The sequence below is a fragment of the Balaenoptera acutorostrata genome, chromosome X, assembly GCF_949987535.1.
Source record: "Balaenoptera acutorostrata chromosome X, mBalAcu1.1, whole genome shotgun sequence".
NCBI lineage: Eukaryota > Metazoa > Chordata > Mammalia > Artiodactyla > Balaenopteridae > Balaenoptera > Balaenoptera acutorostrata.
Window position 1 is genome coordinate 88,282,579 of NC_080085.1, and position 27,567 is coordinate 88,310,145.

Consider the following 27,567-nt stretch of genomic DNA (forward strand, 5'->3'; position numbering starts at 1 on the left):
AATACCCATCGAGAGACTACTGCTCAAGTCAAATATGCTTGGGAATTACCAAAGGAAAGAATTATCTTGGAAATAATTCTTAAAAGTATTTTAAGGCCTGCAAAGAGTCAGGAGAAAGAACATCCATCCGTTATCTGTAACTTAACAATGCAAACGTGTAGCAATGGGCTCAGTAGAAAAGGGAGGGAGGGAAGGAAGAGGGAAGAAAGGAAAGAGAGCAGGAAGCACTATCTAGGCTTCAGATATTCCATCTTAGTTTTGATCTGATTGACATATTAAGGACTAAGCTTCTTTTGGGTATTTAGATACCATTTGAGCACCTAGCAAAAATTCAATAAGGGCTCAGGACTTTGCAAAATCACAACTTCCCAAAGCCTTCCCCTCTTCCAGCTGTAATTCTGGGAGGAGTTTACACTCACTTCCTAAAGGACCCAAAGTTTCAGCAAGTAAAGATGGAGCTCCATTTGTAAAATATTCAAGGGTGCACCAGTGAAGGCTGGGACATTTCTAGAGACTCGTGAACCAATGACACCAAGCTATCCTGCAGCCATTCCAGTGTGACAAGAAGTAAATCACAAATTATGTAGACTACAAACAGCTCCTTGTCTCTCACTCTCTTCTTCTCTTTCTTTCAGCATCTTCTGCCATTTTGGTTTCTCCCTAATGCCTTCTTTCTGTTCTCCTGTTCCCTAGCCTCCTGCTAGCTAGCAGCCCTACCTACAGCACTATGGCCAGGCAGACAACATGCAGAAGGGGTAGGATGCCAGAATTGTGATTGGCATTCAAAACGCTTATGTGGTATTATGTGACAGATGCCAAAGAAGAAGTATACAAAAACCAGCCCTTGTAACATGGAGAGAAATTCCCACATTTTTCATTCATCTGGATACAGGTATTGAAAGTCCCTGTTAAAATAAGAGGATCCACTATCAAACTGATATCATCAGATTTCCTTTGGTCATAGAGCAAAGCCCTGGGTAAAAGGTACCAGGAGAGGAGAGTTTGATGGGGGTAAGAAAGACTAGAAATGTCTGGAGGCAGAGATACCTCAGGAAAGGCAAGGTGGGGGATAGGATATAGGAACAGAGCTCCTGAGACTGGCAAAGTCTGTTGCCAAAAGAGAGGAGACAGACAGAGAGAAAAGTCAGCTCTGATCAGCATAGGTTGGCATTTTCAGGATGGCTAACTAGTTAAACAGCAAGAATTCTGTGAAGTTTAGTTTTAGCTTGCAATAAAGAGGATGGCTGAAAAGACTGATGAACCCCAACCTTGCCCTAGACCATTTGACAGATCAGCATCAGTTAGCAAGTGCCACCCGATATTTGGCCTCTGTGATGCCAAATGGCACAAAGGTCTCTCCCCTCATTCACGGTCTATGCACCTGAAATTCACTTACTCCTGGTGCAACATGAAAATAGATTAAAAAGATGCCCCTTCCAGAATTCAAAGCAATTGAATTATCTTCAATGGAATCTTCAGTGCTGAGCTGGTCGAAGAGACAAAGTTAAAACATATTAAAGTATAAGTGGTTGAGAATTTAATATTTATGATAGATGAGAGTATAGCATGTACAGTCATACAATCTAAGTTGCAATTTGGGCAATCACAATAGTTCCTGGAGTTTTCATTTTGGTACTGGGGCTCAATTCTATTCAATCCATAAAGAAGAGATTTCAAGATGTGTATAAGTATAAATCATTTGTGTTGATGCATGGGGAGTAAAGAAATGAAGCTGGGGCTGCCTGGAAAATTGAGACTGAGAAATAAGAGGCGCTGACAGTGACTGAGATAAGCAAAGATTGGCTAGACTAGAATCTTTGTATTTTGGCTTCTATGGTGGAGCAAATTATCTGACAAAGTTCTGGACTTCATCGAAGTGCTTCGAAACCATTTGAAAAAGCTTTACAAGTAAACTATGAGGTGTCGCAGAAGGCCACTGAACTATTCACCCAAAGGAGGAACATTGAGATACTGCAACTCTGAGCAAAGAGAGTTTCATTCTACAATGTCCACAGAATTAAGTCTTTTAGTCTACATCCATTGGACACCTACAATACCTCATCACTTCTGTGAAGAGTACGAACCAGCTGTTTAATTTTGTGTAGATGAAAAACAGACAGACCGTTTGACACATTCTACAGGTAGTTATGCCGCTGTGAAGACAGAGTCTTTAGATGATGCTTATAAGTAGCACTTAACTTAATGTTATTGCCAACTTAGTTTCACTCTTTCCTTGAAAATAAGGAAATTGCTGACACATCATTAGCATGAGAAAAAAAGCCACTTTTATGCTGGTCATAAGTTTCTGGGTATTGGACATAATATGTAGTGAGGATGTCACAAATAAGGCTGGTACAGAAAGCAGGAGGGGCAGGGCATGTTAGCCAAGAAAAAACCTTCCCTTTTTGAGTGAAAATTTAATGTTGGTGGGGAAAAAAAGGCGCCCAGCAGCTGGTGTTCTTCTTAACAGGAACTGACACTTCCTTCAGTCAAGTCCCAGGACATTCAGTTTAGTGGAACAGGCAATGCTATACATGAGTCAATGAAAAATGTTGCAGCTGTAACTTCTAAATTCTTTAAAGATTCTCGACTGCCAAAATGTTCTTGTTACTGGGTGGGGAAGCTAAGAAACAACATTAGTAATTCTCCAATCACTTCCTTCCCATTTGAAAAATAAAGTGTTCAGTAAACCAATCACTGTTTCTTGCAATGATTCAAAAAGATAGTGGGTGTCATGTCATCAGATAGGTAAGAATCACTAGAAATAGTCACCGGAAGCAAATAAGAGTGTCAGAGGGATTAATATCTATTAACTACCCTAGGTTGGACTATTCATTACCAACAAAAGCCTCATAGAAAAGTCTAGCATTATCTTGATATTTCAGCATAACTTCAGCAACCATCTGGAATACTGTAATTGCAATGACACTGCTTCTGGGTACAGCAAACAGTACAATCATTAAAAAATATTCATTTCAAATATCTTCCTGGAAGCTAATAAATTTTACAGCAGTTTCAATCCTTCCACATAGCAACAAAGAAAAGCTTCCTTCCAGACAAATTAAAAGTAAATTGATTGCCTTAGGGGAATCTATTCAAATATCACTTTTCCATGTTAGAAATCTTTTTTCCTAAAACATTAGAGAGAGAGAGAGAGAGAGGCAGAGAGAGAGAATGAATCTTGGATGGGGGAGTGAGATGGATGATGGAGATAGTGTGAAAGGGATAGAAGCCAGTATATGAAAAAGACAAAATAGCAGCAGAGAGAGAGTGAGAAATAACCAAAATCATTACATCCTTGTTTGCAAAACCAGGTAGAAATCAACTTAAAATAAAGTGCAAGTATGTCACTGAGGTGCAGGCCTAACATTTGTGCTGGCATTTATGAATCATACCTATGAATAATGAATACCAAAATTGAAGGGATCAAACGCCACCTTCTATGTTTACTTGTCATTATCCATCTTTCACGGACAATGCTCAATTTTATTCTTTTGCTCTTTTCCTTAGAATTACTTAGAATTATTCTTTTTCCAGTTGTCCACTTAATCATACTAGTAGGAGAAAACAAGCTGTATATTTCAGGGTGTTGCCTCAAAAGCAATTAGACAAATTCAGAAGCAAGGCCAATTAATATATTCTTTGAGGAAGCTAGTCCTGCCGCTCATTTTAGAAAGAAAAAAATCCTTTACACCTTCAGCACATGGTGGCTCCAGTATGACCCCCTGACCTTCAGCTTATCCAACTCTACTTGGAAAGAAAGAATGGCTGCTCGATCTGAAGCATTGAGGAAGTCTTAGAAACTCTTTGGGCCACAGCTGTGAGGGCTTTTTCTGAGTTGGCTTGAACTCTGAATACAGAAGTAGCAGAAGATTTTCGGTTGGGATGACCTGAGTTCAGACATTCTGACATGGCTCTAGAAAAATCTATGTAAGAGCTGATGCATAGTAATCCTAAATTATGGCCATAAAAAAACTATCACGGATACACACACACTCACCAGCACCCCTACCAGTCCTCATCATCCTGAATACTCATCTCCATTCACAAGTTAAAACAATGGAGCATTATATATCAATCATATCTCAATAAAGCTGGAAAATATCAAATGGAACAAATCAAAAGATGACTAAAAAATCAGTCTGGTAAATTTAAATGCTCTGTCCATTTAGTACAGATCATGTATCTTTCCACCCTTGGAATAATCTGTTTTTCCAAAACATTGCCTCTTCTGAACTCCAATTTTATTGCATTTGCCCCTTGTTGGTTAAAATGCCAATCTTTCATGACTGGGTCTGTGAAACATGGGGCTAATGAAGGAATGCCATGTTGTGGCTTAAGAAGCCCTGAGGAGTCTAGTTCTATGTTCAGAAAACAAGACAGCACTGGGAGTAGAGAATTTGATGCTTCATTCAAGCCTGCATGATTTCTATTCTCTGAGATTCCAATTTGGCAGTTATAGAGAAGGAGGGTGTAGACTTGTTTAATCTAAGATGTTGGACTCTACCATAAAAATATTCTAAGAGTAAATTGAAATAATTAAAGAAAAAGACCTCTTTGGCCCTAGAGCTTTCTTATCCCCTTAATTCCACTTTGAAATCTTTTTTCTTTGCTTCCCTCAGTTAGTGAACAGCAAATAATCTAGCTTGTTATTAAAACTGCAGATAAAATAATCAGCTTTGGCAAAATGCAAACAGCGACTAGCTGAAGAGCTAAGGATCATCATCTGCTCACATATGAAGACGTGACACAATTCTTTTAACTATCCTAATGGTCCTGGATTGGGGGCGGGGTTTAGAAAAGGGTTGGAAAGGAGAAAAGAACGGGGCAGATGCAGAATTATATTTTAAAACCTCCTGCTGGCAATCAATGAGCTCTCTGCTGTTACTAATCACACGCACATACACACATAACACAGAATTGTAATGCTGACATAGCTTCCTGGATGAGATACTTATAGGACAGTAACAAAGACATTGACGCATGGTTTTATTCTCCTGGGGAATCTTTGTCCCCCTTCTTCCAGAGTTTATGCAAACTGAAAGGTTTATATGTTTAACACCCTGTTATCCATTCCAATATGGGAGGTCAGCGGTATTTCAACAAAGAAACCACTCATGAGTAATGATTTTACGGAGACAAGAGTGGGAAAACGAACGGTTTGAAATGAGTCTAATTCCTTGTGTGATGGCTAATAAAAAGAAACATGTGAACACAGTGCTTGAGAAGCATTTTTGTACTGTTCAACAGACTGAAAATAATAGCCGTTTTTCTGGTCTGCATTACCATTAATAACAGCCTTCCCTTCTGGTCATCTGTGTTTACAGAGGGAATAAAGATTGATACAAGAGCCCGCCTTTCTTCTGCACCACCCAACTAGACACAGACTGTCCAGATGATTTTTTTTTTAAACACAAACCAAGTTTTATTTTCAAAAGTAAAACTAATCAGGGTACCTAAGTGTTTCAGAAATTACTTAGAACTGTGCAGAAGCCAGAGAATTGCCAAGATGGTTCTCAGAAAGGTTGTTTGGAGAGTAAAAGGGGACGTTGACATCTCACCTTTGTTTAAGGAAGCTCTTGAACTGTCCTGAGAGGAAATCTTTCATCTGTTCTATTTACTTTCTTCTGACCACACCCCAAAGACTGTCCAAGGCAGGGAAAGAGTAGATTGACTATGCACCAGATAGAATATTCCAAGGTAGGTTGTCGGTTCCCCCATTGCATTTAAGATGGAATTGTCTTCACAAAATTTCTAACATATTCACAGGCATTGCATAAAGGAAGGTTCCCCTGGAGTTCAATGGACCTTTTATTCCCACCTATAAATAATAAGTGCTCTCATGAATTAATTCTCATTCCTCTTTTCTCATCTCATTTCCCTTGTCTCCATTCCACAGTAATCAACACATCTCTGTCCTGCCCAAAATATCCTCTTGTCTTACCATTCTGCTCAGACTTTGTTTCTCTTCCTTTAGCTTTGTAGCCTTTCCTCATCACATCAAATCTTTCTGCCTAGAAACTCACACCTCCAGGGAAGCTACAGGGAGGCAATCAGAAATAACAGCAGTGGCCAAATCTCTGACAGAAAATCCACCAATATGAAAAAGGCCTGTTCCCTTGGACATTTCCCACTTCCCACCAAGAAACCTTCAGAGTAAGCCTGATGGTTCTGTGGGGGCCCCTCCGAATATTAGAAACAGCTGTGTCTGGAAATTCCTTAGCCGGATATGTTACCAGAACCCCTTACAAGAAAAACTTGAGGAGAGGAATATTATCTGTACAACTACATAGTCTGCACACCCTATAAAAGAGCCCACATTTCCCTATTAGGAGACTGAATGGTTAACATTTATTATAAAATAAAATTTTAAGACTTACAATTCCCTCAAATTCTAAAAATGTTGCCGTGAATTTTATGTCTGCCCAAAAAAATCAAAAGGGTATTCAGTAAACCACTCAACTATTTGCTCACTGGAAACGCAGTCTAATTTATCACTGGCCCTCTCCTGTCCTTCACATTAGTATCATTGGGCCATCGGCCAAGGCCTAGAGAAGTGGTAAGCTTCATCTTGGTGAATTGGAATCTCTAGTGTCAGATACAGTCAGCCTGACTAAGGGGAACTACAGCTTGCCAAAATCTACAGCCTCCCTGTCTGTTCCACCCATCAAATATGCTTAGAAGTCCCAAGGCGCAAGCCCAGCAGTCTACAGATCCCAATCAACTATCAATAGCTTAAGTGTAAGTGATTGTAGATGAAGTACAAGCCAAATGTGTTTCCTGTTTAGTTTCAGGAACTCCAGTGCTATTATGGCACCCATAATTCTCGTACCTAATGGTTCAGACAAGTATCCAGGAGCTAAGTTTTATGGGATGCTCTGCCCATGCCACAATTACAGCATTCAGCATAACACTAATAGGCATCCCAGTCTCGAGTTCCAAGGGCACCACATGCACAGTTTTGACAGGATTACCCCTCCCATCCCTGGTTAAATATGATGGAAGATGTAGGGGTTCTCATATGCCCTGCTGCTAGTCTGGAGGCCTGTTTCTGCCTCTTCAGACTCCCACAGCTAGTGAACAAAGGAATGCATGTGTATACGTTATAGCCTAGAACTCTCTAGTGGGTCTCTTATTTCCCTAACATCCTAATATTGCATCAAATGTTAATTTATTGAATTTTCCTTCCCTTTCTATTCTTGAACACTTCCCATATGATTCAAACTCAGTGCTCTATCAAATTATCTTTTCTTCTCAAACCAGAGGCTTCCCATCCTATAAAAGAATATTCCATCTCAGAGACACTACTTCGAAGTGAGCTGCTCAGGAAAATAGTTTTTCAATAGCTAGTTGTATCAGGAGTGGATCTGAGTTATCCCTAAATGCAACAGCATCCCAGTGCATTTAAAGGGTAGTGCTTTATTTTCTTCCTTGATCAGGACCATATCCTGACATTCATATCCAGAGGAAAGCCAACTGCCTTGTGTTAACTATCACTGACCCTCCTCCAAGAATAACCTGGAAAATCCAAGGCATGGAAACCTGGCATCTTCAGAAAGCCCATACCTCGGGGCTCAGGAATATGCATGTCCATGTGCCTCTTTAGAGGGATAGAACAATTACTAGATTCCAGACTCTATTGAACTGGGCAGAGCCAACTTTGTACATAATCGTGGGTGGAGGGTGGGGATGGAAAAATTGGATAATCCATAATATTTTTATTTGCTATGGGGAAACCACAGTTCCTTTCACAATAATAGTGATCGTATATTAAAAGTCTTTAGCATTATTGAGCTAGTCATTATTTAAACAAATCTCAGGAATAAAACTGAGTCCAGATATCAGAACAAATCAGTCCTTTCCAAAGGCAATATTCTTCTGCCTTTGCTTCCAGTGAACATGGAGAGAATCAAACTGAATATCAATGCAGCTACAATTTCACTAGACATTTTCTTTTCACTGTCATATTTAATCTTTGAGGGTTCCTTATTTTGTCCAACATCTTCCATTTCTTTGTTTCCTAGCACCATAACCAGAACATATTTGAGCATGTGTCTTTAGATTTTCCTAACCTTTGCCTAGTTTTCATCCCCTACTGATAAGAAGCTATAAGACAATATAATTAACACCAGCTGCCCCATCTTCACTTCTGACTCTAGGAGCTGAGCAAGCCAACCTCACAGGGTGTGGACTAGAGGGGGGAGAAGAATGTCTGGCTCCAGCCCAGCCATGGTGGGCCTCTCCCAAATTGCAATCCTCCTCTATTAGATAATACCTAAGTTCTTCAATCATGTTTACACAGCTGGAACTGTGCAGACCCTGAAAATCATGCAAAATGCAGACCGCTTAAGACTGCTCCCTGCTTCATTCTACATTTAATCCTGTTTATCTAAAGAAGAATAAATGCATGTATTAAATTCCCAGCACTGGGGTAACGGCTACCAGGAAAGAAAACTCCCTTTCCTGCAGCATCCCACAGGTGTGAGGCTTTATGTCTGCTAGTAAGTAAGCAGCAGCCAATACAAGTTCAGTCCAGAAGGAAAAGCAGTAATAACAGGAAACACAACCATTCACGTCAGAAAACAATTCACTGTGTGACTACACTGAAAAACTACTTCTAGTGGAGAGACTGGCACTACCTTAGTGAGGCACAGTTTCTAGCCATTCCGGCCCTTGAGAGTATGGGTGAGTCTGCTGTCTCCTTCACAGAGCCCCCACCCTGAGTTTGTCATGTTCCTGCTGGCCAACACCAAGGAAAACCCTCCACACAGCTCCATCAGCTCCAAAAGTAGAGAACAGATAGAGTGTAAGTTTGGTCCTAGGCATTTGACAACTGTTCCTGCTGAGGACCTAAAGTCATAGGGACTGGTGAAGAAAATTTTTAGCATTGCTAATTTTGGGGGTACAGAAAAGCAAAGGCAAACCATTCTGATGCAGCACTGTGTCCAAAGGCAAGCTTCTCTCCAGATAGAATGAGGTGTATGTAAGTCAGATCTACTGGGGCAACTCAAGACTTAATCTGCTCCTTGCCAAAGGGAAGCTTACCACCCTGCAGCACACCTGAAGCCAGCTTCTCTCAGTGAAGTGTGCATTTGAAAAAGGCACCATCCCTCTCTCCCAGAGGCAGTGTAGCATAGAGTGTAGACTGCAGGCTCTGGAGCAAGACTGCAGGCTCTGGAGCAAGACTGCCTGGTTCAAGTCCCAGCTCTACCACTTAATAGCCCTATCAGGAAATTACTTAAAATTATTCTCTGTGCCTCAGTTTTTTTTCTTCTATCTGTAAAATAGGAATAACCCCACTGACCTCCTGGGGTTGTTGGGATGGTTAAAAGTAAAAATGCATGTAAACCAAGCTAAAGAGTACCTGGCACAAAGGAAGAACTCCATACATGTTTAGGTCAAGAAGCTCTACCTCTTTGGGATAGATGGAGTCCAAGCTGGCCTCATCCTTAGACCATGTAGCCAACTACTGGTGGGATATAAAGGAAGGGATGCTGGGAAAGATCCCAAGTTAAAGAGATCACCCTTATCAGGCTGCCTTGGTGGCCCAAATGCCACAATTAACTATTCCCTTGTATTATCATCACATTAAGATATCAAATGCTATTTGGAAAGAGAGACCAATGAGTTTAGCAGATCCCTTGGAACAATTAGAACCTTGGGGAAATGGAACGTGAAACAGATAAATGTATATGTGGGAAGTAGGAAACAAAGCCTGAGAATGCAGGGCCCTGAGTGGTGACAGAAACTAAGAAAACCCAAGGGGAGTATTAGATGCCAGTGTTCCCAAATGGAGGGGAAGGAGCAGACAGATATAGTGGCACGATAGACACAATTTTGCCAAGGGCTCGCCCTCGCATACTCCTTCTGAGAATGTGAGCAATGCTCTTTCCCTCTGTGCTTTTTTTCCTCCTAGGCACAGAGCTAATTCTGACTCTCTGCTGCAGTAGCGCTCATCACTTAAGGGGAAAAAAAAATCACACACGCAGAATGCATTCAAATTTAAAAAATAGACCTCAGAAAGGAAATATTGACAAGATGCCTAATATGCTAAGTATGAGGAATTAAATTGAATGAGGCACTTGGGGCGGGAAAGCAAAAACAGGCTGCACCACACACATTTGGAACGATAGTACTAGACCGACAATACAAAACGCTTTCAGTTGATTAACAGGGAACATAATATGAGAGGGAAGATGGAGTGGAGTGGAGAAGCTGACTTGATATCTTAGATGTAAGGGCAAGCTATGATAAGTGCAATTTCCAACAGTTAACAGTGGAAGTGAGTCATCATAAAATTAAAGACCAGAGGGGCAGATAACATCAAAGCACCTAGGGAAAAACAGCAACCGCTTTCTAAAATACAGGTGTACATAAAAGTAAAACAAAAAAACCAATGGGCAAGAAGGTTTCTTAGGAATTGAAGTGGAGAGTCTGTGAAATCGACAAATGAGAGCCATTTAATTCAGGGACAAAGTATATTTAGGATCTTTCTTACCCTCTGTTTCTCCATCAAAACCACATTAGGGACATTGGCCTAGGTTCTCCTCATAGATGAATCAGCGTCTCAAAAGGCTGAACAACAGAATCATTGGAGATAATGAGGCAAATGGAGCTCTGAAAGATTGCTAAATTCCCAATTTCATGTGAATTAAGACCCCCAAAGATTGAAAGGCACCAAAGGGAACAACTCTGGTCATCAGATTTGGGAGTTCCATCACCAGGAGATGGGCTAGTAGTCCTGAATTAATGAACAGCTAAGAAATTGAAAGAAAGAGCTAATCATTCCATTTTGGGAAAGGCAGAGGCAGCTGCCAAAACATCAGAGAGGGAACAGCTGTGTTCTTCACTTAGGGGAAAGACCTAATTAAGTTGAAAATTGCAAACTATTCAGAAATTGATGATTCAGTAAGGGAGAAGGAAGATGAGAACATGAATCGGGCGTAAAAGGAAAGGAGGACCATTTTCACAAAAATGCATGCACTTGAAAGCAGAGTTAAGCTAAACACATGCAAACAAAAGTCAAAGAGGAGGAAGAAACTCAGAATGTTTAATACAAGCTATCTTCACCAATGTTTCACCCTAATTTCACTTGCCACAATGGAAGGATTTTTACAACCCAAAGTCCCATGACTGAGTCATATTTCCCATCCTGGCTTGGTCTTTAGAAATACAAAGGAAAATCCAGCCAACATGCCTTCTACTTCCCCAATAATCCTTTCATACTAAATGAAAATTGAAGTCATAAAGTATCAGCAATAATGAGCCCTACAAATCATTCCAGTCCAAACTCTTCACTTACAGATGAGGAAACTGGGGCCCCAAATGAGGAAGTAAGTCGCTTAAGATCACAAATGGGGTTAGTAACAGATCCAGGACTTGAATCCAGATGCCCGAATCAGGGCTCTTCCCCAAACAACATAAACCACAATAAAAAGAAAAAAAATAGAAAACACCTTAATAAATACTGGGAAGTCCTCAAGTACATTCTCTACGTCTGCATCTTTATTCCTGTCCTGCCCCTAGGTGCATCAGAACCTTTTTTTTTTTTTTAGATTCCATATATATGTGTTAGCATATGGTATTTGTTTTTCTCTTTCTGACTTACATCACTCTGTATGACAGACTCTAGTGAAGAATGATCACAAAGTGTTTTAACAATGTGGAAAATATTTTTTAGGTCATCTTTGAGAAATGACTATCACCAAAATGTCCATACAGTACCACAAAGAACAAGCCAATCTAGAATGATTGGGTCTCAGCAAGCTTGCAGTCCAATAAGTGAAAAAGAATGAAACCATATGATAAAACTTAGGACATTTATCTTAATGAAAACATTTGACCCAGAATAGCCCAGATCAGAGGAAATGATGAGGGGAACAGAAGCTAAAGATTTGAATTTCATCAGACATTTTTTCAAGCCCCAACATGAGCAAGAAATCATCAAGGTTAGAGGGAAGGAAACTTCAAGAAGACTCAAGCTGTGATTCAATTGAAGTGTTGTGGTCAATGGAATTGCCAGTGACACAGATTACACAGCAGACCAACTCAAGGAGTAAAATGTAAGAAACAAAGTGAAAGGCCAATATCTATATAGATATACTGTAGACACACCCAGGTACTATCAAACATGCCCCCTGGGCTAGTTAGGCACGACATTTCTTTCCTCCCATCTCATAGTCATGCTTCTGACTCCCTGATCTTTCTGGCTTCACTGCCATATTCTGCTGCAATTTCCCTAAGCAACATCTCTTCTAAACTGGAGGAGGTAGCCCTTTCATAACAGGAATGAAAACTTCCTGCCAGCCCAATAGCCTTTGAGATTTCAAATGGAAAAACAGAACAATGCCCTGGAGTCACATAACAAATCCAGGAAACACAAACTCTCTTCTGATCCTTGCCCTGTCTTAGAGTAAATCATTTCACCTCCGGCATCTGTAGAACAGGGTGGATGAGAACTGCCCTGGGGATCAAACATTGGTGGCTGGCATCTGTTGTTTGGTAGTGTTCAGAGCAATGAACTAATCAACATTTGTTCACTAAGGGTCTTCTCTAGTCATAGGAGTGTGCTATGAGCTGTGTGAGAGGAGGGGAAAAGTAATAAAGAAGGCAACTCTACTGAATGAAAAGAAGCCATAAAAACCTCCCATAAAGGAACACTGAACCACTACAACCAAAAAAATTCTTACTCGATGTCATTGAAAATATCTCTGTTTTTCATAAAAATATAATGGTGAAAGAGAAGCTGTCCCTAGAAGAAAAGAGGATGGAATTAGGCTGAGCTTAAAAGGGGGAGGGTTGGAGAAAGAACTAAATAAGAAACATCAAGGGGAAAAGGTGGGGGAGGGAAGAGGAGGAGGGGGAGTGAAAGGCTATAGTAAAGTGAGCAGTTTACAACTGACCCCATAGAAGAAAGGACACCAGATTTGGCTTAGAGTATTAGATTTTAAGAAGAACAGATTGACTGTGAGAGGTGTGACATGGTAGCCAAGGAGGAGGAGTCTTAAACATTGTTTAAGGAAAATGAAGACAGTTATCAACTAGGTATAGCCAACTTGCTTAGGAAAAGAGGAATGAACAGACATTCTAAGTTCATTGTGTCCTTAGACTTATTTGGCCTCTAATACTAGGGTGAAAAGCCCCTCCCTTGGTAGAACTTCATTGGTCCTTAGTTTTTAAATGTAATTTTTCCTGAAATAGACAAGTGACCTGCTACTTCAGTTTGATTTTTACCCCATGCTTCATGACATTGCCATTGAGTAGTTTTCAAGAAAGGAACGCCAAAGGGAGGAAATTAAGATGAAAGAGCAATTACCCCTCAAAGCAAGCACACCATACCGTCTGTTAACTTGAGTATGGCACTCGTTACAGATCCATTGGCAAATGGCTGTGTGCTCAGGAATCTAAAAAGATTGTGCCCAGAACCCAAAATGCAGAATAAAAAGAGCTTGGAAGTTGAAAGGTCCTAACAATTACCAACCCCCTCATTTTACATTTTAAAAAAATAGGTAAAATGCAAATTAATGTGATATAAACTGTGTATATAGTTGTTGAAGAGGTGCCAAGTAAAGGAGAGATCAGTCAAGAATGGCTTCTTATAGGACTTAAATTTTGCCCAAGAGGATTTTAAAGTAAGAAAGAGATATGGATAAGTGAAGAGGGGAAGTAAGCCAAGAAGGAGAATGTTTTCATTAGCTTCATCTTACCACCATGATTCTTTGTGTGTCTACTATAAAAGAGGTACTTATCTAAGATTTTTACGTGCATTATCTCATTTAATCCTTACAATCACCCTATAAGGTAGGTACTACCAATAGCCTCTGTTCTACAGATGAGAAACCCAAAGACCGGACAGGACAAGTAACTTGCATACAGTTGCACGGCTATGAATTTGTGGAATATAATGAGAACCAAAATCCCCTGACTCTCAGGTCAGTGTTTATCTGCTAAACTAGATTGTGCTGATAGTAGAGTGCTCAGGTCAAAAGGTCAAGCAGGAGAAGGGCAGAGAAAAAAAAAATAGCTGACTCACAATTATATTGTACCAAGAAAAAGTATTATACACATATAAATAGCACTTTGGTTATTGATCCTAGCAATGTTATTGCAACATTGCTCATCAGCCTCTCAATAAATATATGAATTAAGATTTTGAGAGGTTAGTGACTTACCCAGGGCTCTGTGATGAATAAATAATAGAGTGAAAACTACAATTCTCTTTCCCCTGGGCAACATGGTATTAAGTCATTTTAGGGCTATAATGATCTTTTTAGCATTTTGCATATATCATGTGGATTTGGATTTTTAGAAAGGCAAAAATTATGTCCTTCCAGTTACACTGATCATAGAATGTTATGTTCAAGCTAGGGAAGTTTGGTTTTGTTTTTCAGAATCTGCCTTTTTTAAACACAGTGCGTGTTCCTGTGTTATAAGTCTTTTTTGCATATCCCTAATTCCATGCTAGTCTCTGTATGTGTTCTCACTCTCTCCCTCTCTCATTCTCTCTGTCTTTCTCTCTCTCTCCATCTCCATTTATTGGCAAACACAAACATGTCATAAGGTCCCTTACAAACCAAAGCATTTTATGCCACAAAACCACAGCCTGCCGGCTAAATTCAACACACTATAACCAGTGAAGATGAGCTACCTGACTTACCTTAATATAAGACAAACAGCTCTAAGCAAGGCATGAGTAAAAAAAAAAAGAAAAAGAAAAAGAAAATTCATTTATCAACTGTGTATTTGAGTGGCTCTCTCCTGGCATTTATATAGAGAGGATTTTACAAGGGGCTTTGGCTGAGTTTTTTTCTATCATTAACAAATTCATTTTTTTCATTACAAAAAAGAGGCAGAAATCCAAAGGCACATAAATTCCCATCATTGCTCAGATGACATTGTCCCCATGGACTTGCTGTGAGCTCATTCATATGACAAGGAGATATGACCTTTCAGGTAGGAGCTGGGCATTTTTCAGTCCACTGGCAGAAAAAAAGAATAGAAATGATCCTTTGCAGGGTGACTTCTAGAGGAGAACTAGAAATGAAAAATGTATCTCCTCATTTATTTTTTAATGAAAGTCTGGGCATGAGGTAGAAACAAACAAACAAACAAACAAAAGAATCAAAATGATGTCCCATTAGCCATTTAAGAGCAGTGAGGCAAGAGAAGGAGAGCAGGGAAGGATAGAGCCCCTGGGGGTTGGAACATGCACATTTTTGCAGAGGAAAAGCAAAGCAGAGTCAATGCCAACAGAAAAGAACAAGAACTTTGCTTGCCTCACCACAGGTGTGCAAGAATATGTGCATTTTGTAATGTAGATTAACATGGACCTCTCTTTCAAATTCCACAATGAAACCAAGCAGGACACTGTGGGGCTCCTGGGCACAGAAGCCTTTCCATGTCCCCCATTTCTTGTTTGTAGGGAATAGACTCCAGCCTTCATGACCTTCCCTGAGTTTCAAAGGGCAGATTAGAACAGTTGCTAATCAGGGAAGGGAGGGGATGCAGAGACAAGGGAGGAGCAGCCAAGAAACAGTAGTGCAGCCTTGGGGCATGGTCCTGGTTCCGCCTCAAGGATACACATAACAATATCTTTGAGCTCTGTAAAGAACTAAAACCCCCAACAAATGGAAGATTTTAGCATTCTTCATTCCAGAGAAGATCACAGTTTGAATAATCTAGAGAAACTCATCAGGGGACCACCTGAAACCAGACTAAAGGAGTGCAGGCCCTGCACGCACCCAGATCCTCATCAGCAACCCCACTGTTGAACCATTGCTATAAAACTCCTCACCAAATCCTCCCGGGTTGGGACACACAGTTTTTGAGGCATGAGCCTGCTATGTCCCCCTTTGCCTGGCAAAGCAACAAAGCTATTCTTTTCTACTTCACCCAAAACTCTGTCTCGAAGATTCTATTTGGCACCTGTGCACAGAGGCCAAGTTTTCAGCATCAATAAGAACCTTTAGTGGACATCCTTTAATTTCTCAAACCAAAGTCTGGGCTAATTCAGAAACATGATGTGATAGTGAAGGCAGCTTTTCAGCATTCAGATATTTCACAGAGAGTAAATCAAATAATTATCCAGCACTCATTTGGACATTGATAGCTCTGGGTGAACGCATGAGGTTGTCATCTTTGGCACTCCTTTTCTGTGCTTCCCCCCACCTGCTGAGACTCAGTCTTCAATATTCTAGAAACCACCCCCACACACACACCAAATTCCAAACGTAGAAACAATCTAATAGCAGTCATTTACAACTTAGTGTGAATTTGAATAAATGCATTCCCTCTTCCCATGGGCTGCTTGAAATTTGAGCTATAATTGTAAAATGAAATGCCTGACCCTCTGTTAAAGGTATCATAGATAGCAGCAAGCAGATGAGAGGCTCTGGACAGTGGTGTCCCTGAAATCATGGAAAGTAGATATTTCACTGACTGAATCTCTGTAGTAATAATGGCACTTTTTATTTTTGAGCACTTACTATGTGCCAGGAAGTAACACTAAATGCTTTACCTGGATCATCTCACAACCACCCTGATAAGTAATTTCTATGTTTACTCCTATTTCATAGATGAGAATATTGAGGGTTCCAAAAAATAAGTAATTTGAGTAAGGTTAATAGCTATTAAGAAGCAAAGATAAGCACGGAACTTAGATCTGTCTTATTCCAAAATCTGTAGTCACTATGATGCTATGCTTGCCTTCAGATTTACAGGCAGACTAGTTGTGTCGATCTTGAGGAAAGTGGAACACGGTAGAAGCTGGACTTGCTTATATTAGTTGGAGCCTGAATTGATGGGACACTGTCTGTCTGGAAAACTCTAATGATAATTAGAATTCTCCGGTTTACCTATGAGGATTAGCTAGATAGTCTGTCTGGATTATGCTTCTCCTGTCCCTGCCAACCTTACTTTCAACCACAGATATTTGTATCTTATTTCATTTCTCTCAACTCCTCATTCTAACCTTGTCTACCTTTCTTAATCAGCTAAGATTCTGATTTTGAGCCTCATTTTAAATGGCTGTCACTCCTCTGTTAACTTTTTTAAATTCTACACTTGTTTCCCTCTCAGGGTTGCTGTAATAGATAAATGATATAACATGAACTCCCTTTCACGATGATTTTGGGGACTTTTCAGGACTTCAAACATTCTGTTAAGTGGAAAATTAAGATACCAAAGGGGCTCTAAGTAATGCTGCAGGTAGAATATTAGGTTCTGTGTCTGCATTTCTGGTATAGGTATTTTAATCTCTAAAGGATCCTACATAATTAACATTAGGCTTCCGGAAAAAGTACCACTTTTCTAAATTAAATAAAACAATGTCTAACTTTGCAAATTTCACTTATTTAATAGACAGCCAATTCCTCATCTAAAGGTTCTGTCCCCTAGGATCATGTAAGTTGTTCATTTTAGATAATTTTTCTTTACGACAATGAGAGAGAAATGAGGCAGTTAAAGGTGCTGTAGATGGATAAACAAAAGCACAGGATGAAGACATGAGTCCAACAGGTTTTGAACACTTATCTCACAATGCTCTTTCCTCAGTGACACTTATTTCCGGGTGTGGAAACTATCAACGAGGGAGTGGGATGGGGGACAATAGCAGAAAGGAATGTTGCTCCTTCATCTTCATCATGCAAATGTAATCGTTTGAATGTTGGGTAGGCCCAGTTGATAACCTATCATTTTGACTTAAACAGTTCTTTAAGTATAGAAGACTTCCCCCCTCCCAACAGTACAATGCTCATTCCTTGGCTCATCATCCTGCAGAAAAGAAGCAAAACACACCTCTAAAGCCCTTAGGCAATCAAGAGGAATTTAGCTCAATGCAGAAGGCAGACAGGGAGTCTGGCAGACAGGGTTACATCCTGGGAATGGATACCTTCAGACCATCAACCTATAATGTTGGTAGAAACATCTGCCACCCACTTCAATACCACCGGAATCTGGAGAGCATTATACATTATACCAACTACAGAAGCAACTTTTTCTGGCATTTTAATTGCTGGAACATTAGAGATTAATTAAGCAAACCTTACTTAAATGGCAAGTCAGTCATTTTCCTCCATGAGGGGCACCATACTAATGGAAGCCTTAAAGTAGACTGTGTTTCTTTGAAAACTGGATTTTAAACCAAAGAAAGATCCAAAGCCGATAGTTTTACGAGTCTCTAATTAGCGTCACAAAGGAAACACCAAAAGGTTAATAAGAGATGGTTAGTTTGGAATGGTGGTTTCCTGGTGCCAGCTCCAGCAGCTCAGTCTGTTTGCAAACTCATTAGCTGCCTAGATTGATTATCAGCTGAATTTAGGAAGTGCTCACTTGCTGTGTTAGCAGAAGGCTAGTGTGATTCGATACACCTACCCTACAGCTAACTAGGGCCCAACAGTAAGGTAACATTTTCTGCAGTCAAATAAGGCAGCTTTTCTTTGCCTTCAACTTCAGTTGACATCACTTATAAATCTGAAAGTGTTTGGTGAAGCTCTGAGAGGCATAATGAAACCTTCTAAGTTGACAGTTGGCACAAACAAAGGTCTGGCTCCAGGTCTTTAAGATCCAGTTTGTGCATAGACACCATATTTCTGAATTCTCATTTTGCCGCTAAGCAAAATCATCCAGTGTAAGAAAACCCAAACTTAATAGAGTACTCACAGATAATCACTCAGCTTCTAAAATGTACAGTTTGATGGGCAGTGAGTCAAGCAAAAGAATTTGCACTTTGGGTTTCACTCTGGACTTTGCCATTGATTTGTGTTCTGACGTGAATAAAGTTTTCAAATTCTTGGTGCATCAGTTTTTCTTCCAGAAAAAAAAAAATGGAACAGATATTTATATGAAGCATGTCTCTGAAATAAAATGGGTCCTTGAATTAAAAGGACTAAATTTTCTAGCTAGTGATGATAATAATAATAGTTCCCCAAATTTAAAATAGTTCACATTTGCATATGAATCATGGTTCAGCTTCTGCATCTGACTTACTTTAGTTTACCAACAGTGGGCAACCTGACTCTTACAAGCTGGAGGCATTTTTTTTCCAATAAACTGATTTTTAAATTAAATTAAAATCAAAACCGTTCTTTTGGTTCACCTCCCAGATTAGAGCAACTGACAACCTCATTAATGATTAAAAACAGCAGGTGGTGATGTCTTAGAACAGTTTGACCAGTTTGAGTATCTTGGAACCTCTACCACTCCTCTTTTCCCCCTTTTACACGTATTAAAAAGGAAAGATTCTATTGTTCACACAGGTTGGAAACTCCACAGGGTGAAAGAGGAGGGAAGAAAGCAAGTGGTCAAACGTCTATTATTATCCAACCTAAGGACAGAAAGGAGTGACTATATGAGCTTAGAAGTGGCGAAAGCGGCCACACATTGGAAAAATGTATCTCTGACACTGGATTTGAATTTGCAAACTCATGGCTGGGAAGCTGCCTTGCTGTAATCAACTAAGGTCACCAAGTTTCTCCAGGTGATTATAGCAGTGTTTGTTTACAGATATTTATCAAAAGGGAAGCAATATAATAGGTCATGCTTTTATTTTAAAGTAGATTACAGTTGCACTCCTGCATGACTTAGAGTCTAGTTACTAAACCACAAATTAGAAAGAATCTAAGGCTTAGCTAACTGGGGTAGGGGGAGGTGAATGTGTTTTTAAGGTTTTAACTTCTTCCAAACTGAAAATCTCCCCGTTCAACTAAGACAGGAACATAAAGTGTCTCATTTGCCGTGAAAATGGATATTATTAAGATTTAAAAGAACTAACAATAAGATGGTGTTGCCTATTATTTCAGATTTAACAGTTTACAAGTTTGTTGTCTACACCGTTGTGAAGAATAATGGAGTAGAATTATTATTTCTGATAACAAAGAACCCACAAAAGACAAAGTGTCTCTCATGAGGCCACCTCAATGAGACAAAACTTTGAATGAATTCACCCAGAGTTCATTTTATGACAAACTCCTTTGGCCCCTTCTGAATTCAGTGCCTTTCAAATCACCTCTGCTACCTACCATCTCACCTATTCCTCTAACTACAAGAGTAGATCTTTGGGGTGCACGTTTTGGGGTGAAGTCCAGTGTTCAGCATAAAACCTAAAATCCCACAACACCCTTCTGACTCTGTCACTTGCACACAAATGTCTAATCCCAAAGGATTTGCTCCAGAACAACTCTAGAGACTGGTATCTCACTGATAACCTCTTTACGAGAAGCCGTGGGGAACTGCTTTGTATTCTCTCTGCATGGCAGAATAACTAGTTGGCGGGGAAGGGGTTCCATTCTGCCCAACTGCAAAAGCATCTGTTTTGTCTACCCACTTTAAGCTGTGTGTAAGTCTCTAAAAAGTACCTTTTCTGATGGCTCTAAAGGCCAGTTCAAACCTTTTTCACTTTGGTGCCCGGTGATTTTTCCATGGCTGAAGTTTTATTGGGGGTAAGCCTTGGGGTAGGAATAGAAATTGAAAAGACTTTCTTGTCAAGCCACATTTCAAAAGTGGATGTGTCAAATTAGCTTTCCTTAGCCCAAAATGAACAAACAGGCAATGAGCCATCTGGTGAAGACAGAGACCAAAAATACCTGGGGCAAAGACCTGATCCTGGATGACAAAAAGCATCTACAGTAAGAAAGGAAAGCCATCTCACAAGTATTTTGCCTATAGTGCGATAAAGGAATACTACATGATTTTGGTATTCTTGAAATTACTTTTTAAATTATGACTCAATTCTTCATATTTATTTCATAATAAAAGGGTTAAAGGGAAGATGACAGAAAAAATACTTCATAAATATTTAAACAGAAAGTTCAGATTCATGTTTTCCCATCCTGATGGAGTTTATTTATGGTCCTTAACCATCTTATGATAGGACAGAAATAATGTTAAATAGATTGAGAGACCCAAAGAAAATAATGATCTTGATATTTCAATGGACTTTTTGAGTGTGTGAATCAACCATATGATCTAGCCCTATACAACAACTTGATTTGCTTCTCATCTGTTGTCCTATTGGCAGTGTCCCTACTTATCATGGCCTATAGAACTTGCTTCATCATGAAGCAATTGGAAAAAAATTCACCTAGCAAATCACCCACATAGAGCATAATTTTATCTTGCATACTATGTCGGGGCCTGGCTTCCACTATTCCTCCAAAGGGATCCCATTACACCAAACTGTCTTTTGAAATGCACTTTGCTTTCCAGCTCAAATAATCTTAATTAATTTCTTCACTGATCCTCTGCAGTCTATTCCATACTGGACCATTTGTGCTATTGGGTCATAAACTCCTAGAGAATGAAACCCTTAATTGTTCAGTGTGCTCCCTTTATATAGCCTCCATCCTCCAATGCTTTCCGAGTGCTCAGAAATATAGAAATTCTTAGTGTCAACCAGTAAAGAAAGCCCTTGGCATTTATTCTCGTGATGAGTAATGAATCCCATACTACAGGTAATTATTAATAATAATAAATTTTAAAATAGACAATGACTATGAGACAACTAAAAGTTCCAAGTAGATCAGGAAAACATTATTATATTAAGAAAAGGAATAGTGCTTTTATTTCAAAGCAGATGAACAGAGCTGTCCTAAAAGAATTCTCTGACCAAAAGGCCCAGGCCAAAATAATGCTAGTAAACAACTGCTAAGAGCATGGATGTTTCCATTAGTTAAGGACAACGTTTTATTCTAGCAGCCACCTTGCCAATAAAATGTAAATAATGCTTTGGAAGGAGTCCAATTATCTGGTGCAGCAATGTAGTTGAAATAAACAAAAGCATCCACCTGTCACTTCTCTTCCCACCTACCCAGCCATTGCTGAGACTGAGAATGGATAAAGGTCCTGGATGTCAGAATGAAAGGGAGACTGGGTATTGAGTATCACTGAGTACCTCTTAACCAGCAAGGTAACTGGGCATGTCAGAGATTAAACCAACCATCTTACAATGACAGTAACTAAAAGTAAGCAGGAAGTTCAATCTCAGAGTAGATGGATTTAAAAAGAAAATGTTTAACATTGTGACACTGTTCAAATTAGAACATCGAGGAAGAATCTTCCGTGATACTCTTACTAAAAATAAGCTCTTGACTGTAAGTCTTCTTTTATTGTTTCTTTTGCTTTATTGGCACAATATTAATAAGGTTTTTATTAGTCCCAGGCTCTATTCTTATGATGATTTCTAAAATCAGAAAGAATTATTCATTTCATCATTGAGCTGACCTTGGTCACCCCAGTAAAACCCGGATAAGCAAAGCTAAAAAGATAACTTTCACAGTCAATAACAGAAGTAGTTGACACATTCCCAGAGCCAGACATATAGTGGGCACTCAAAAATATTGCTGAATGAATGAATAATATATATCTATGCATGGATTGTTCCTGTCTGGTTAGAATGCTGTATACCTGAGGCAAGATGAAAAAAACCTGCAAGTCATATATATAGAAACACTGTATACATATACATTACTGTGTTCAAGTAATTAAACATTTTACCTGGTATATTTTCAAGAGGCTAAAGACATCTTTTAAAGATTCTATATGAGCAAAACCAGGGGAGAAATAACCACATGAATTGCAAAACAGTATATCTAGCCTGAAAGATGCTAATTCGGGTCCAGGGGGAGCTAATCAACCTCTTTGTTGAAGTAAAGATAAAACTTTTTGACAGCAAATGCTATTCTGATAAAATGGAATTTTCAATTACTCTATGAACATCTGGTTCATGCTACCATTTCTGGAGCCCAGCAGCACACTGCTTTGCAATGTCACAAAATAGTCTCCATTGAGAACTCCCTATTTTGCTAAGAGATTAATTGAAATGAGTGTTTGGAAATTTAGTGAGGTGAGAGGTGAGTCGGGGGATAGGTAAGAGGATAAGGAAAGGATGTTCAGTCACTGAATCATAATTTCATTAAAAGCCTAGAGGAAATTAAATTACACATTGTTGGTAGAGTGCTGAAAGTGTAAACGTCTTAATACACCTGTGGTTGAAACTAGAATATGCATAGTATGCAGTCTACAGAATATTTTCATGGCTAATTTGCAACAGTGGTTACATTAGGCACAGATCAAGTTCTTCAAATCCATGTTTTACACAACAAACATGTTAAATGATATTCAGGTGATGAAACTAGCAAATAAACAAGTTTAGGAAAATGCAGAAGAACCTACACTCCCAGAAATAAAGCAATCATTATATTGCATTTTGGTGATTTTAGATGTCAAAATCAGCTAGATGTTATCACAAATTTCTGTATGTTGCTTCCATTTGGTATCAATTAGCATGGGAGGGAAACCAATTCAGTGTTGTAGTGAACTCCAAATTAGGTGCATATTAGAGCAATTAGAGTCATCTTTTCAGCTGATGAATTTATAATCAATAATTAAAATCATAAGGTAAGAGATTGAGTGTGATTTGAAACAAATTAGTTGGGCTTGGGACTAGTATGTACGGTTCTAAGACATGAACCTATAAACTCTAATTTCATATCAGGACTACACATTTGAGTATGCATAATGGGATATCCAAGTCATCACAAATGGGCATGCAAAGAAGCAAGGAGACAAAAGCCTCTTAACCCAGCACTATTCAATCCAAAAATAACCCTGATAGGAAGAGATTCAAGCCCAGTGAAACCCCCAATTGTGCAACAAACCCATGAGCCTCTGGCATCTCTGACCACCCTAGTTTTTGGCTATTCTTCTTAGAGACTGTCTGCAGAAGTTGCATAGGAAGAAATTTTTGTCCCTGCCAGAAGGTGGTAATTTTACCAAATAACTCAAATTCAGGGAGGGAAAACAATGGTTAAAACATTTGAGTGCGACTCCCCAGCTCAGCACCAAATCACATCAGGAACCAGATCAGGTGGTAAAATCTGCTGAGTGATAACACTTACTTGCTCTCAAGGCACTCTGAGAGCTATAGAGAGATAGCATTGCAAAAAAGTGCCATATGCCAGTAGAAGTACAGGATAAAGAATGTTCCATCACCTTCTTTTCTGGGAAGCCATGAGAAGAGCTACAGTATGGGGGACAAGCTGAGACATATTAATTCAAAGGCACTGCAGATGATAAATGTAATTCAGTCACCTGGCAACCAGGAAATTCAGCTCAGCCAGTTCATCAACCCACTGACCTGGTTTTAGGCTTGTCGAGAGTGATACCAGGATTGATAATAATCCAGAAAGAAAAGATTCCTGCCATTCCATCATATCTCCACCCTGACCCAGCTCACAGATGTGTTTGGTTGGGGCAATCAAAATGCAATCAGTCAGTGATTGTCTTTCAACCACTGTGCCTTAGGATAAAATGAAAAACATTTATTATATGAATCCAAGTTTGAGAAAATGCTAGAAAACGTTAATTTTTGAATCATTGCTATTGTTTGAGGTAGCAATATTCAACCCAAGTAAACTGGTGACACCACCTATGTGGCTAGCCTAGAGTTGATTGGGGATACAATTAAGTACCATTATGGAAAGCTCAGTAGTACTGGGATATCATAAGGTAGAGCCAGAGATGTAAACAAGGCCTGAATTCCCTTTGTAACTAAACTTTTATGATTCAACCAAATTGAAAAGAACAAACCCGAGGGTTGGTTCAAGATTTAGCCACTGCTAGAATAATGGAAAAAATGAAGATACATAGATAAGAATCGAATATTGAGAAACAAAATGTAAAAGTCAAAATGTAAAAGCCAAAACAGAAGAGCAAAAAATTGTGTGTGTGTGTGTGTGTGTGTGTGTGTGTGTGCGTAGTCCCCATCTTAAACATAGGAGAGTCTTGGGATAATGCCACACACTTGCTTTAGAATCTCATTATTACAAGTCTACAGTATCTATACACAATACATCCCTTTTGTAAGAAACACGCCCTCAGAAAAATTAGCGGCAGTCCACTGGTACTATTTTCCTAGAGACATGTGCCAAAAAACTAAAACAGATGTTGCTCTAGCCAGGCACAAAGTGAGACTCAATTATGACTATTTCTTTTCCTGGAGTCATTTCATTTTAGAGAGCACCTAACTAAAACCCTTTCTGATACAGATGAAAAAGCATTTCTTTGAGACACAAGACTAGTAAAGGATACATATCAGTCTGTATCCTGTGACACGCTGCTAATCCTCTGGGAATCAAATAGCGTCTGTTTCAGTTATGTAAATGTTTAGTTTTTTCATCTTTAGTCTTAGTCACCCAGAAAGTATATTATGTCTGCGGATGGCACCACTCACCAAGGAGAGAAGGCAGCAGTGCACAATCGGTAGTGACATATATATTATAGACTTTGACACTTGGATCTGCTGGGGAGGGGATGGATTAAACAATTTAATAGACTCTACAGTGGCTAACTTTTTCTCCATGGAAAACATTTTATTTTGTGGATCGTACATTTTTTTTTCCTTTGGATTCATTTACAAGACCAAAACAAAAGCATTTAAGGATGTTTACAGTGAAATGAAACAGCTGAAGACCAGCACATAATCACCATATTTTGTTTTCTCATCTTTAAGTCTTTTAGCAGTGGGGCTTCCAGCTGAGCTTGCGTCTAGCTTCTCTCAAGACATAGCCAAGCATTCTGAACCTTCACTGAGCCTAAACACCAAGCTGAATTCATAGTTCTTAATTGAAAAAGACAGGCTGTTTGCCTAGCATGTTTGCATCAGTAAAACATTGAAAATGACATTTGTGCCCAAGTCCGTCTGAACATTCTGCCTTAGCTGAACTCTGCTAATGTTTTTATAGCCTGGTTTATGCTTGGCTCCTCTTGCTAAAGCATGTGTGGCTGAGTTCCCAAAAATAGATTCTTCTTCATACATGAGGATGCCGTTCCTGACATGTGCTTTGAGGCATTTTTGACATGCACAGAATGTTACATTAAGTCAGCCATGTTTTCTTACCCTGGTCTCTCCTATGACCAATGGCATGCATTGGGATGCAATGGCATGCTTCCCTGGTGGCGCAGTGGTTGAGAATCTGCCTGCCAATGCAGGGAACACGGGTTCAAGCCCTGGTCTGGGAAGATCCCACATGCCGCGGAGCAACTAGGCCCGTGTGCCACAACTACTGAGCCTGTGCGTCTGGAGCCTGTGCTCCGCAACAAGAGAGGCCGCGATAGTGAGAGGCCCGCGCACCGCGATGAACAGTGGCCCCTGCTTGCCACAACTAGAGAAAGCCCTCCTCACACAGAAACGAAGACCCAACACAGTCATAAATAAATAAATAACAAATACTTTAAAAATAAAATCAATGGGATTTGGCATCACAGCCCCATAGACAAAATGGGAAGTTTTGTACTCTCTCCTCAGTAAAGAGTACACAATCTGTGGTCAGAGAACAGGGTCTCTTTCTGGGTAAAGTTAACCAACTTGATATGGAAATAAAACTCACCCCTTTGGTGTCATAAGTGCTGTGTTCTCTGCAACTCAACTGATCAGTCCAATTCATGTACTAAAGCAAAAAGAGGCATTTATTCCTAGTGAGAAGGCATCTGCTAATTTCCTATGTGTGCAGTGCAGTTATGATTGATGAGTATGTATGCAATATGTATAGGTAGTTGGCTTTTTAAATGCCTGAACATTATATGATCATAGGGGATCCACTCAGGGAGGGTGAAGAAGAGTCTGGACAGGTGTCAGGACATCTCAAAACCCTGTAGGAAAATACACTCATTACAGTAAAGTAATGCAGTGAGCCTCCAAACATCCTGGGTTCTTTGGAATCTATGGTTGCAACTTACAGCCGATCAGCCCTTACCATGATCAGGCATCTGAGATCCCATGGAGGTCACACTGGTGTTCAGCACATCATTGACAGCAGTGTCACAATACAGGCTTCGCTGGACATCATGCTCACTGTCAGTCTGGTCGCTCTCCTCATGGCCGCTATCCTTCAGGCTGTTGCCCTCTAAGTCCTTGAAGGTGGAGCTGCTGGGTTAAAGAAAGAATGATAATTTATAACTGTGATAGATCTGATTTTTAAAAATCTTTCAGAGCCAGGATGATGTCAGCTCTGTGGTGAGGCCAACAGCAACTGGATTGTCCAACAGGGCAGGAGGAAGAGAAATTTCTGTTTAAAGATCACGGAACTTAACATTGTAGAGAGGTTCCCACTACTGGATGCTGATGCAGCTAATACTTTCATTCACTTATCATCTTCAGTGCATCGCTACGGGTGAGGCGGAAGAAGCTACAACTCTGAAACAACCACCTGCAAAAAATATCATCATTTCAGAAGGTTTTTTTCTCTTCTTATGCAATCAAATTAAAATAATAACAGCTAATGTTTACTGAGGGATTACTGTGCATGAGGCACTGTTCTAAGTGCTTGACATGAGTTAACTATTTTAATAATCACAACTCTATAAGAGACAGGTGCTATTAATAGTCACATTTACAGGTAAAAAAAGAGAGGCACACGGAAGTTAAATAACTTGTCCAAGGTCACACAGCTGGTTAAAATGTTAGCAGATCTAAGACCAAACCCAGGCAGTCTAGCTGCAGAGCCTGGACCCTTAAACACTATGTATACTACCTCTCCAAAGATATCTACTAACCAACTGTGAAAATGAAAGTGG

At 39.7% G+C, this 27,567-nt stretch overlaps 1 protein-coding gene across 2 annotated transcripts in view; it reads right to left on the reverse strand.

Annotated features, from left to right (window-relative positions):
• Positions 1-27,567, reverse strand: part of PCDH19 (protocadherin 19) — a 106,663-nt gene that overhangs the window by 17,678 nt on the left and 61,418 nt on the right. Inside the window, exon 4 of one of the 2 annotated variants that reach the window (XM_007181462.2) lies at positions 26,748-26,917. In XM_007181462.2, the coding sequence (XP_007181524.1) occupies positions 26,748-26,917 (170 nt within the window). Of the gene's footprint in view, positions 1-26,747; positions 26,921-27,567 lie in introns of both variants that reach the window. The other variant, XM_007181461.2, reaches the window with a different exon arrangement.